Here is a 14,334-nt window from a genome sequence, read left to right as displayed (position 1 = left end):
GGTATTACCACAGTGTGCGGCTGCATATATTATCCGGGTGGAATTAACATAATTTAACATAATTTCCTGGAACAATTCAGCCAAATGAAGCGTGTTTCCAGAAAATAAATGGGAGAAACGTTAAAAACTCACCTCAAAACTCAGAAAGTAGCCAACACAAGTTTGAGTGTTGCACTACGCAGCGTAGCCACATTTCATTCCTTTAATGCTTGTATAATGGCTCTTAAAGTTTTAAAAAAATAAAGCAATGCTTAGAATACTGGACTTTCAAAATATTTCTATAAATATAAAGTCAAAGATGGTGTTGTCAGAGGCTTCAGGGATTATCAAAATCTAGAAATCATTGCTGCCCTGAGGCAGTAAGAAGCTTTTTCTTTAAAAAAAAAAAAAAAAAAAAGTACTGACTTTAAACCGTTGCAGCTGTTAGAGGTATGGCTTTACAAGATGCTGGCTGTTCCTTGTCTTTCCTTTAGTGAACACGTCCTCCTGAGCAGCTGAGGGTTGATTTTACTGTAGAACAAACCGCTGAATACAACAGAGTTAAAATATCAATAAAACACAATAAATACCACATAAGTCATGTTAAACATTGATATATAAAGAGATAAAGTTAACAGGTTCTTGGCTAATACTGGTCATACAGACACACACAGTGAGCTTACTGTGCATTTGGGGGGATTTTGATTCAAAGGTGAATTTCTGGAAAAGTTGACCTGTTATAAATGAGACATTGTTGACCGCAGACTGTTTGCAGCCCCTTTTGAAATGTTTTCTGGCCCAGAACATTAATTCAGTTTAGGCTTCTGAAGTGATTGAAGGAAAAATGTCATTAAAGCAATATTTAAATAGGTGAATCAATGTTAAAGCCATTTCCTTTAACAGAACGATGGTATGTGCATACAGTATATATTCATTTAATTGAAACAGTTCGTCCTTTTCATTAAACCGATTTTTCATAAGTCCTCGTCCTCAGTCGAGGTTTTGATCTAACCCTGAGGACGGGATTTTTCTGACCTTTACAATAATTACAGTAGCCTTTTTCATTATGTATATACATGTAATTAACTATGTATAATTTATAAGAACAAATTGGTTTACACTGACTGACCACTGCTTCAGGTAACACTTTAGATGTGACAGGACTGCATCTGCTTTTTGCTTCACCTTTTTTACTTCTTGTTATTTATTTTGAATTCTGTGCCGATCTCATAAGATGTTTTATTGATTATTCTGGGACAGAGATAGTTAGTGCGTGTGCGCAGTGCTCGACTGTAAGCAGAGCAGATCACAGAGTGAAGTTCTCAAACTGAGACACCAAAAGCAAACATAGTTCATGAAACAATCCAGCATATCCAGATTTAATCAAATACTTCACTTGTATTGTCACACAGATCAGTTTAACACCGATTTATCACAGATATACTCTTATTTTTTTTGTGTTAGTTTTCAGTCTCTTGGGCGATAAACATCACAGTGACTTATTTTCATGTTCACAATCAAGAATCGCATTACCGTCTAATCTCACGCTCTAAGAAGCAAAGCTTGATGAAGATCTGGAGATTTTCAGTCCTAGTCTGTTTGCAAATCAACCATTGAGATCGCTGTCTGTGGTAATCCCTCGGATGTCATTCGCATCTGATTTTTAACGGCAGCCGGTGCTCGGAGGGGCCGCGGCAGGAGGATTCAGAAAAAGGCAAATATAGGATGCACTCCTGCATCAGCTCCAGTGGCAGACTCACATATCAGCGAGCGCAGTGGCTTAGCGATTAGACCAACCATGTAAAAACATCTGCTGCTGCAGGGCTCTGAACATACAGTATTTCACTATTTAAAGGGATTCAGCTTCACTCACTGTGAGCAGCTTGATAACACATTTATTAATCTGGCAGGCAGGTGACACCAGGGAGGGAGCGGCAGATTCCACCGTTCACTTCTTAAGTTGAAAAATGAATTATGGTACATTGGAACAAGGAAATCCCGGGAACTGACGACACATATTGTATGTTTTTAACTGAGTGCTGGCATGATCGTGGTTGATTCTTTTTTTCTTTTATTAATTATTTGCCTATATCTTAAAGTAGTATTTTATTAATACACAAGAATTACTTCCCAATATAGTGAAGGTCTTAGTGATGATAACGATAACCTGCAGTCATAATAATTAAAATGAGATTTTTTTCTTTTAATACAGCGTTTGGCAGTGCCGCCTCATAAACATGGCTTTGAATCCAGACTGAGAGACTTTTTTATGTTTATTTTAGGTCTAAATGTGTTTTTCTGTTTCCTGTCGCACCTGGCTCCAGCCCCTCGTGACCCAGAGTGGAATAAAGCAGCACAGAAGATGAATAAATGATTAACATGTTGTGATTTATAATGAGATGAATTGTATTATGTTTGTGATTTACTGGGCTGCTTTCAATCTGTCTCCTGATATTTCTGCATTCAGCTGTGACATTGAGGAAATATCAAATCTATCAAGTTAAATAAATTAAAAAAACAACTCAAATGAATATTCCAATTGATAATTATGTAGCTTGTTTTTCAACAGATCACAGAATAATTGCAGCTTTACTCTGAAATGCAGTTTTATGTCATTTTTATTTCTTCTAGAAATACTGATTTGTGTGAATTGGGTGAATTTGATCCATCTTTTGAGTGATTGGCAGCGTGGAAACCAGAGTGCCAAGCCAACAGAAAACCCTAACATACACAGGGAGAACATGCAGACACCACCCTGAGAAGTCGCGTCTCGTCAACGTTTCCCTGATTTAAATCAACCGTGCAAATCTCCACCTCGCCGCACGTGTTTTAAATCCCTCCTGAAATTGTAAACAAGCACAGCTGAGTGGAGACGCTGCTCCAGGTGATAATTATCTGTCTGCTCAACACCGGGAGCCGCTTCTTTATAACCGTCACAATATTTCCCCGGCCCTGTTTGATGCGTCATTCCAGTATAAGTAGCAGCATGTTTAATAACAAAGAGAGACGAACAACAGTCACATCCACCATTTCTGGCCAAACCTCTGCAGTTCACTATTTCAAAGTTTGGATGCTTCAAAGCCTGGGCAGAAATTGAGAGCTCTGCCTTTTATTAAAATATGAAACTACATATTAGTCTTGGGTTGGGTGTCAGTAAAGCAATGAATCAACTTCCAGGGTTTGATGATCAGTGGTGGAGATAAGATCCTCGGGTCTGCAGAGTTCAGCGCCGCCACACAGCCGCTCATGTTTGCAATATTAAAATATATAATGGAATTTTTAATAGGTTTGTGGCTCATGCTCCAACTGAACCTACTCTGCTTTGAAGCCTTTGTGGCAATAAAGAGAAGACCGGACGGGGTGTAATCAGGGTGTAACGCGCTGGCACCAAGCAGCGCAGATAAAACGGACGGGAAGCCACCCGCAGACGACGGCAAAATAAACTTTACTCAAGCCGCAAAGAGCAACGAGTTAAGGAAAAGGACGGGGTGTAAACGAAAACAGTCCCTAAATCTGTGCATTTTATAAAATGGTGCATCAGTTTCAGGATATTGATCTGAAAAGATGGACCACTTAAAATGAATCAATAGCAATTTGAGCAAATTAAGGTGTTTCATCAACAGTGGCTCACGCTGCCTTAAATAGTTTATCCCTTCCCTGGAAATTAAACCTCACGACATGAGCATGTCCGGACAGGTTCCCCTTCCACTCGACTAAAAGCTGACTGTAATCTGCAGTCGGCATGTCAGCTCCAGCTGGATCTGTCTGAAAAGGTCGAAATCATTCCACATCCCTCACATGCCTTTAGAAATAACTGTCAAACATCTACACAAAGTATGATGTTTATTGTTTTCCTGACTTTGAAAAGCCAGTCAAACTAACAATAAATAGAAACCACAATGTTTTAGTGCTATTGTAGCTGTTTTGAGTTGTTTTATATTGTGAGCCGATTCAATCAATACGTTCATCTAAAGTTAGTTGTCAAATGACAACATTCACACACTTTGGCCTGGTTGAGTGAATCAATCATTGTTCCAGAGATATCTTCTCCTCAAAGCACTTCATAAGGATGCAGCCATGCAGAATTCTGCACAACACCTGTTCTTTAAAGAACTGCGTTTATGAGAAGAAGCTGCGATAAATCATCTGAAATAAGCTCCCAGCGTGCAAACTGCCGCAGACGCCCCTCAGCAAGATAAGCTACGGGCTAACGTTAGTTACACTTCATCATCTTTCACGCAGCTTAATAAAGAGACAGTGCCGCGACTAGGCAACGGGAGACCCTGCAGAAGTAACAGACGAGTCAACAGCTTCAGCTAAAGCCGGAGCGCAGGACGGACCACCGGCTGCATTCACCTCGTCAGTCACTTTCAGTGAATTCTATTGGCTTTAAATGTGTTTGAGTTTTCAGTATTCCTTCATGCCCTTACCGGCTTGTGTGTGCTGCTCCAGATCGCTACACTAATCGCGTTTCAAAGTGAATGGCTACATTGCGGGACGGGCCCGTGTTAATGATCTCTGTATGTAAATGACCCTATTTTACATGGCGGCGTCTCATCTCTTTGTTTTTCCTCACGCCCCACACTGGCAATGACCGTGAGACTTCCCGCAGCGAGCTGAAGTCTGGGCATGTTCGGAGGCTCCGCTGTCAGTGTTGAAAGGTATCTTACCGGGGGGTCTTTCTAATTAAACCGGTGCCCGAGCCGAGGCTGTGGGAGACGGGGCATCTGCTCTGCAAAGTGGCTCGAAATCCTCCAGCTGCCCATCTGCAAAACTTTTTCATCTGGCCTCCATCGACGAAGGCGGTTTGGGGAAATGCCTTTATTTTTCATAATCCCCCCCTCTCTCGCTCTCCCACCTTATCCATATTTCATGAAGAGCTCTGGAGGTATGAAATTGTCTGAAACTAATCCACTACTGGATATTTAGTCCCAGATTAAAATCACTCGCTTCACTGCCTCATAATTCTGTTCCTATTGATTGCCTGGGTCCAAATATAAGTCAAGGATGTACAGAACATTTTTTTTTTTCTTCCTGGGATTTTCTGAAATTGTATCGGCGCGGCTTCCCGGCACTGAAGCCATGCAAATGGTGTCGTCCACGGTGAGCATTTGTCAGGCTTTCGCGACTCACCAGCACTTCTGGCTTGTTTAGACTCCCATTTTTAACTTGTAAAAACCCCCCGAGTCACATCTGCACACCGGCAGCACAGCTTAAAAAGTATTCTAGCACACCTGAAAGCGTCCCCCGATGATCAGGATAGACAGCTGGAGATGCCCAGGCTTGGAGTTTTTACTCTTTTTAAAGATATAAGGAGGATTGTGGGAGCATTATGGCTTGTTAGTGACACTCGGGAGCAGATCAATCCATTGTTGCCTGAAGTAAAAGTGCAAATATTTTTCCCTCCAGGCTGTAAAAGAAGCCTGTCTGTCAACAACATAAAACAACACAAACGGCCTCAGATCTTACATGAATTATATCCAACATGAAATAAGGACAGGGATTGTATTTTAACAGTGGAACAGAGTTTTTCTGAGGCCTATTTCCATTGTCTCCCCATACCGTGAGCCACTCGCTTTCAGTCCAATTGTCACATCAGGCTGGGATTTCGAAACAACCCGGTAACTGTGCCACTGCCTGGAGTCAGCAGCGAGAGAGCCAAGGTAAAAAAAAGGGAAAATACAAGAGTGGCGCTCGCAAAATCCACAACACATTCAGTGAAAAGTCTTATTTCAGTCACTACAGCCAGTTTATTTCTTATTACTTTGTTAAGCAATATGAAAAAAAAACACCAATTCAACAACCAGAAAGTTAGTTTCTCTTTTCCAATTCAGTGAAACAGGTGAAATTCAGCACTTTTTCTTCTAAACCATCAGACTGAAATGAGTCAGACAATGTTGGCATAAAGTATTGTAAAGTAGGAGCTTTATCAAACTGTCACCTCTTCTTTCGGGAGAATCATTAACTAGCATGAAACTGCTCATGAAACAGAAAACTTATGCTTTTTAGCAGTGTGTGACCTTTGTCTTGACCTCATACCTGATAGCTTTGATTGTTTCTGTCACCTAATTATTAAAGTCAGTAAAGGTTGGGAACAGACAGGATTTAAAGTGAGTCAGATATTTTACATTTATTGCATTCCTTAAAGAAAATTCTTTATTAAAGGCTTTGAACAGGTTTTTGGAGACCTTAAAGGAATACTCCGAAGATTTTGGACCCACGACCTATCCCTATCATTTACAAAGTGAGATAAGCTCATAAATACCTTTGTTGTGTCTGTGCGTCCAGCCGCTAGCTCCCAGCTGTTAGCATTGTAGTTAGCTTAGCTCAGCTGCTGGAGGTGAAGAGGAGACAGAGCCGGATTGACGAAAGTGGACAAAATACTCCTTCCAGTGGTCCAGGAGTGGTTATAAAATCCGAATGGTTATAAAACATTTTAAAAGACGTGTTTTCCTTTTCAATCCGTTAAAATTTATGAGCTTATCTCACTTTGTAAATGATAGGGATAGGGCGTGGGTCCAAAATCTTCGGAGTATTCCTTTAAACATTGAAATATTAGTATTGACTTGTTGGTGGGTTAAACCATGTCTGTTTTAGTAGTAATGATAATAATAATGATATGCAGTGGAACCACTTACCCTTGTATATGTTGACGTCGTTCAGATGTCACTGAGGAGTATTTCTCATTTAAATTGAGTGTTTTCAGTGTGTTTGAGCTGGATGGAGAGAGGGGAAAAAAAAAGAAAAAACAAAGCTGGAGGGACTGTAGTGAAGGCAGGATGCGGGGGTTGGGGCCCCTTCGGATTTGTGCTGGTGCTGTTTTCCTGCAGGGTGCTCTCCAGCACACCATTCATGAGACTCAATTGTCAGAAAGCTAAAGATGGAGATGTGTTGATGCATGGCTGCCAGGAAATCGCAGTCCAACTGCTCGGTGCCAAAAAGCCACGCAGGCATGGCAGGTGAGAAACTGAATGAGACTCGGAAACTCGGCAGGAAAAAAGAGAGGTTGAGGCAATAATAAGCGCCGGTGGGAAGCAAAATGTGCAAAGGTAGTTTGAATGGAAGGCAGCCTGAGCACAGCGACAGCTGAATGAGGAGCCGCTCTGGAAACAAATGAAACAAACTGAATTAAATCATATTTTAAATGAAGGATGACATTCAAATAAGGCTGCAGCCAACTTGATATGAGCGATTTTATCGAGTTCTGATGTAATGAAGCCTTGTCTTTGTCTGCATGAAAGAAGTGGAGCACTTTCGTGCGCACTTGATTAATTATGGAAATAGGGATTTGTTTATTTTCCCTGACTCTTTGGTGCAGTAATCTGTCTGCAGATTGATTTTCAGCAGGCACTAGCTAGAGTATCATGTGCGGTGTAGAACAAGCCCTCTCGTCTCCAAAGATTTCTCCATCTATGAAGAATCTGGCAAGTAAACAAAGGAACAGGTGGCTGGCTACATGGAGACAAAGGAATAATACCACATCCACACAACATGGATGCATGTTTGTTTGTTGTTCTGAGCTCACAAGCTTTCGCGTCTCCGGCTGTGAGCATGCGCCTAATGAGAATGTTTAGTTATCGCCGCAACTTCAAAAAACACAAGGAAGCCTTAACAATCGTCCCATTACTGTGCTCATAAACTGTGCTTTATTTTCCTGTTTGGCTCTTTCTGCAGTCAGTTACGTGATCACTCAGCAGCTGCAAGTTTGCATGGTTTTTTTTTTCTTTCTTTCTTGGAGTGGAGAACTGATTTCAAATACGTAGAGTGAAAATTTCACATTTTTTGGAGAAACGCTGAGTTCTGTTCACGTGAGGAGATGAAGGGGGATTAAATGCGAAGCCAGAGCCAGAGACTGACATGAAAGCAAATAAAACCACAACTTCTCATGTTTACACTTTGTAACTGGGTGAATTACACAAATCTCAGATGTAACATGTGAATTTGTGCGCTTCAGAGCCGTTGGTTAGAAGATTTAATGCCGTGTCAGTCACTGTGAGACACTGCAGCTAATCCACCATGTAACAACCAATAATGGAATAATGGCCGATAATGGAATCATTCTAGGCTGTATTAGTGTAATGAAGCCAATGACGGTTTAACTTTCTAACAGTGTAATAATGAAAAAAAAAAAAACCCTGAGCCAGTACCTTAATACCAGTTTGACAATTGTTGGATAAGTTTTCACATTATTTCCTGATTATAAGATTGTTGGAATTGCATAAATATTTGAAAATATCATAAATGCAGCTGATAATGTATAATTATTACATGGGCAGTATTTCTTATTAAAAAAAATACAATGGATGATTATAAAAGCTCTATCAATTATGATTTTCACCATTTCTGTGATTTTTATTACATTTTTGCACTTATGAGATTGAAATTGTCTATTTATTACATTATTGGTTATTATTGCACACCACATTGATCAAAGTTGCCAGAATATGCAACGATCAGTGCCCCAGTACTAGAATCATAAGATATATTAGAATAGCTTCTCCTAAAATTCAATATGTCGTAATCAGAGTATTTCAGAGTTATGAAAACTGAATTATTAAACCTCATTTACTGATGATCCAATATGATCTATCAATTGAAATCTGAAAGGAATAAGACTCATCTGTGCTCGATGACTTGGTCTTCAGACGGTAAGTGGGAAAGTTACCAGTTTAGTTCCATTTATCAGTTCACACCATCCAAATGATACAAACACGCAACATGGCCACCTCCTGCAGCGGCGCTTCATTGCTGCTGTCAGAGTCCAGAAAAAAGACAAACAGGCTCATCATCGCATGGATCTGCTAAGAGAAGGACGGGATGAAGCTCAGGAGGTACGGTTTACTTTCACAATATGGCGATGCACATTTGCCGTCCAGCAGGCACTTCATTGAAAGTAACTACGATGTAACTTCAGTATGTAACACTGTAGTTGGTAAAATACTAATCCATTCACGGAAAGAAATTCTGTTTCATTGAGGTAACATGGAAATTGTCTTAATTTATGCCTCTCAGTACAATGAAGAGTCAGAAGAAAACAGACTCCTTGCTGCCTTTTCCCTTGTTTTTTGCCATAAACCACTTCCATGTTGAGTGATGGAGTGATTTTATAATCTCTTCTAAACCTCCCACTTTCCCAGTGGTAAGATCCCAGTTTGACAGGATTCAGATGGATTTTTCCCAGTGGGAAGGAGAATTGTTCCACCTCCCAGTCACTCATGAATGCACCATTACTTTCTGAACTCCCATTACTTAAAATAGTTGTCACTGCTTAAAAAAACAAGCTGTTTATCAGGTCAATTTGTTCCAGTAATGGAGACAAGAGAGCTGCTTGAGAAAAAAAAAAAAACAAAAAACACCACAGGCTACGTATGAAATTCAGTGAAAATTTGAAACTGATCTCTTAAGGTGCTTCTCAGACATGGAGCAAAGAGAGATTTTGTAAGAGAAATATACAAAGGTTACGAAAGCCACTCAGGACATAAAAAGAGCTTCAGGCGGAGCTGGAGCAACCCAGAGGTCTCTGCTCAGCCTGTACCATCCACAGAGACCGTAAACCCAGCGCGACTCAATGGACGACGGCCGAGGAGGACAACGACGAAGAGCCAACGACACACAAAAGGCAAGATTGAAGTCGAACTTTTCGAGGTTGGAGAGCATGATTAACAAAATTAAACCTACACTAAGGAACTTTTCAGCCTTAATGAAACATTTTAATATCTTTTGTGAAGATACATCGACTTACAACTAGTTGAATGACCCCTCTGTCACACCCTGAGGGCGTCAGTATTGCTTTCACTTGGACTAAGCAACTGTGAGGAGGGTGGTAGGAAACCTGCACACTAAAAAACTCCAAATATGCGCACTGCTTTACAGCATGCGTCACATCATGATATAACATTGTTTAGCCACCATTAGATTCATTACCTCATTGCTATCTGTCCTTCACACAGCCACTGGAAACAAATGAAGGCAAGTTCGGTCCAACAGCATGCCCACTGGGAGCAGCATTTTACGACATCACACGCTAGTCCTCATGGGAACTGTAGTATTCCTTCAGGCAAAACACTACCGCTTTTGTCCACTGGTGCCGCCAAAATCAACGAAAACTGAAAGTTCCTTAGTGTTGCTTTAACCCTTGAAATAAATGTACAGAGTACCTCCTGTTAGACATGTTGGAGTTCCTGTGTTGCTGTGAGACTGTTCCACTGCCTCAGGAAGTGAGATTGTATCATAGAAATGATGAAATGTTCAGATCACCGAGGCATTTTAAGGAGAAATGTGCCAGCCTGCGTCAGGAAGCTAGATGAGGCGAAGGTTTCAGTCGTCGAGCAGGAAAACAAGCCGAAGTCCACAAAGGAAGGGTTCAGAAAAGAAACTTCAAGAAGTTTGAACATGTTGCGATTGGAGAGCAACAGAAACTACCATCAGAACAGCTTCTCCATCGGGGGGTGGGGGTGGGGGGGTTCAGAGAAAGTGTAGGAACATGAAACCTTCCCTCCTACCATCTCCACCACCACCACCACCCAGAGAGCCTGAAACACTTTGGAACTCAGACCCCATGCTTGGTCTCAAGTAATGTTTTATTGAGTGCTGGACCTCCTAATGTTTTTCACATTATAAGTTATTACACCGTCCTGCTGTTGGGATCCAGAGACAGTAAACAGCACCGCAGACTCTTCTTGTGTGACCTACGATTTCATTTGAACCAGAGTCTTCATACGTTGACTTCAACTGTCACAACTGTTAAAATGATGACTTTTACGATGATTTGTCTCCGTTAAACTTAGAAGAAATTCAGTTCTGACAAGCGCAAGAAGCTTGTGCTCTTTTTAATGATTCGCTCTTTGTGAAGTTTGTCCAAATTCAGACTGATGAGCTGAGATTGATAGCACATCTGGTTATCAGGTTTAATCGTCCTTTCAATGGTATTTTGTCCCACAAAGCCTCCAGGAGACAGTTTTGTTCCGGAATCCCAAAGGATTTCTCCCAATCTCAGCCCCCGCTCACCCTACTCAGCTAAAACGTGGCCCACTTCAGTGAATCCAAGCTGCGTTTATAGGAGCTCTCAGTCAATATTAATGGATGCTAACTTCCCGAGCCAACCCTCACATGCCATATCACCTTGTCTGAATGACTTCATGGCGATCAGAGTTCTTGATCAAACTCAAACTTCCTCTTTATAGTGATCATACTAATGCCGACATCCCTCCCTCCTGAAGCACGCCACTACTAATCGATATACTTGATACACAGATATAAAGATAACCCACCATCAGTATTGTTGTTGGTATTTTATGGACGTCTCTGTAGCCTTTTATCACGAGTTCCTCTGAAAAAGGAGCAGGGCAAAAAAAAAAAAAAAAAAAGGAAAGGAAAAAGAAATCTAGGTAACTAGGCCAGACATGCTGAAAGTTTAACACAGTCGAGGACGGCACCTTGATTGTTGAAAAGTTGGTATAAACTTAGTTTGTTCCCTTCTTTTGAGAAAGAGAGGAGGATTGAGCTCTGGGTTAACTGTCTCTGAGAAAAGACTTCCTGATCTCCACTGACTATTTTCCTGTCCATGACTGTGAAAAAAAAAAAAACAACCCTCAGACCGGTTGTACACAAAGCCTTTTTCACGGTGGACAACACGCACACAACACAGTAACACTGACATTTTCTGCACCTAGTTACAATCCTGCATTCCTTTGATTTTGGTCACCAGCAGCAACATTCTACCTTCATTAGTTTTGTTTTTGTTGGGAAGCTAACTCAGTGTTTTGTCCAAACAACACGATTTCAAACTCTAATTACTGAGGAAATGTATTGTCATGCGGCCTCCATATAACTCGGGAGCCTCGAACTAACTCTTGTTTTAAAAAGGTTGCTGACCCCGAAGCTAACTTGCTCAAACTGTACCTAGAATTAAATCTTCCAAGTTCTTATTCCATCCAATTTTTACAACTTGCTGAGGGCCAATTAAAAACGAACTTCATACTGTGGTTTGAACTCCTCAGATGAACACAATAAACACTTTTTGGAGTTATCATTCGGCACCAACTGATAGTGAAGCAGATAACTGTGTTTTTTTTTGTTTTTTTTTTAGAGATTTTCTTTTTGTTGTAACCGAATTTTATGGTGATCCAGAATTGATTCATTTGCACTATCATTATGATTTTTCTGAATTTAGACTAAAATATTGCATGGTTTTCATTTGTGTATTGTGTTTCCTGCTACCTTTCAAACATTAACTTGGTAACACTCTATTAGAATGTGATGGGAAATCAGTTGTGCAGAACTTTTTGTCCACAGTAGCAAATGAAAAAGGTCAGTTCATCCCATTATGACTCTATATGTTACTAATATGTGTGTTTAACAACACAGAACTGAGCACACTTCACATCAGAACACTTAGTTTGTTGGGGGGCAGAAGTTCCAGAAGATTTACTGGAAGTGAATGGTAATGAAATAAATTTAAAAAAAAAAAACCCTGCAATTTGGCTGCATGTGAGGTTTCTGTACTAATACTTATTATTGTGAGAATATGCTTGACTTCAAAGCGCTGCCGTGCTGAGGTGCAGCTTCTTCAAGCGAGGCTCACTCTGCTGATTATATATGAATAAAACCCAACTAACTATTTCCACTTAAGTCTAATCTATATTTAAGCAGACTGTCTCCTGGTGCTGAATTCATTTTTAACTATACGAGAGTGCAGAAAGCGAGTGGAATACATCTCCCAATATTGAACTTTTTCTCTCAAATGAAAGGTAGGAATGCTACACATGCTGCACTTTGCAGAAATACAAACCCATATTTTTCATGCACATCTTTTACATGATACTCTCTGAGTTGAACCTCAACTCCAAGACAAGCCAACCCGGAGTCATTCACCGCAGATATATAATGTGAAACTGAGTGCACCACCGAGGTAATGATGATACTTAAGCAGCACAACAACTGTAAATCAAGGCTGTTTTCATGAATTGCTTTTCATATTGGGTCAAGTTTGTGGGTCAGCCACTTCTATATTTCACTGCTAACATATCGCAGAGCCCAAATCTTTCTTCATTTTATAGTCATTTATTTGTAAGCGTAAAACAGAACAGGGCTCATTAGCATGGGATGCATTGTCACTGACTGTATTTCTTGGCGGTTCTGGTGGAGTAATGCAATATAATGTCCAGGCCTGGCTGTAAAAACCCAAATATTCCAGAGGCTCCGAGCTGCTGCTGCTGCTGCTGCTGCTCACAACACAGGGGTCACAACGGAGAGCAAATCCCAGGAGTTTGTTTCCAATAATAAAACTTAGTGTGAAAATACTTTTACCATATTGCAATAAACTAGTGTCTGAGAGAGAAGTATTTTTAATGAACACCCAGGTGGTGACTTCCATTCTGTTTTCTTTGTGAGGACATTCATTCTTACCTTGATACGGAAAATTCCCACGATGATTATGACTCTTGGTGAACCCATACCTCGTATAAAACATTATGCTTCCTCCGCCACCTGATTTCAGTGAGGAAACTCAACTGAATTTGAGAAAAAAAAAACCAAAAAACAACAGTGTCTTGTGGGAGAACAATTCCCCGGTGTGCCACGCTTGCCCTGGAATTCAGACTTATCAGGTCCACCTTGTATCAAAGAGGGAGTTTGGGGGGACAGCTGACGAATGGGGAGAACACAGGACAAGTTCATAGAATTTTAAAAACTTCTATAAAGTCTCAGCAACAGGAGAGGAAGAAGATGGAAGACAAAAATCTCCTGCAAAGTATTTCTAAAGAGAATAAAGAGCCGCAACTCACGTTTATTGGTGAAAATTCAGTTTTCTTCATTTAATACTCACAAAGACAACAAGCCATCAATTATAGGCTTTATTTTTGTTCATTCTCACAAATTGTCAGTACAGAAATACACTTAAATATAAAGGTAATATGCAATATTTTAAAATACATGAAGTTTCCTGCAAATTTCTTGCAGAAGTCTATGATCTGTAAACAGTATTTGAAATAACACTCTGTCAGACCTCTGGAACTCAGTTTTATTTTTACCATCATATAACAAGACATCAAAATGGGTCTAAAAACAAGTTTTTTTTAAAACATTATGTTGAGGCATCTGTTAAAATCCATCTCATCTACATGTTTCTGCATCACTTTTCCCAGCTCGGCAATGAGAGGCGCTGGAGTTTATCCCAGCCGACTAAAGAGAAACGCAGGTTACTCTCCGGAAAGGTCAGCTGCTCCTCAAACAACCTGTGTATGCACAGAGAAAACACGCAAGCTGCACACAGAAAGGCCACCAGGCCCTGAAACCAACCCCTCCGCTGTGAAGTAAAAAAAAAAAAAAAAGAAAAAATGCTGATTAACCATGCCA

General features: G+C 40.4%; 1 protein-coding gene across 1 annotated transcript in view; it reads right to left on the bottom strand.

Annotated features, from left to right (window-relative positions):
* Window positions 1–13,434, bottom strand: part of LOC115404683 (uncharacterized) — a 64,995-nt gene extending 51,561 nt beyond the window's left edge. Inside the window, 2 exon segments of the mRNA XM_075410464.1 lie at window positions 13,100–13,202; window positions 13,387–13,434. Coding sequence (XP_075266579.1) covers window positions 13,100–13,202; window positions 13,387–13,434 — 151 coding nt within the window.
* Between the last annotated feature and the right edge of the window lie 900 nt (window positions 13,435–14,334).

This window comes from Salarias fasciatus, chromosome 2, assembly GCF_902148845.1.
Source record: "Salarias fasciatus chromosome 2, fSalaFa1.1, whole genome shotgun sequence".
Taxonomy (NCBI): Eukaryota; Metazoa; Chordata; class Actinopteri; order Blenniiformes; family Blenniidae; genus Salarias; species Salarias fasciatus.
The sequence above is the reverse complement of the archived record's forward strand: the minus strand, read 5'-3'. Positions and strand labels throughout refer to the sequence as shown.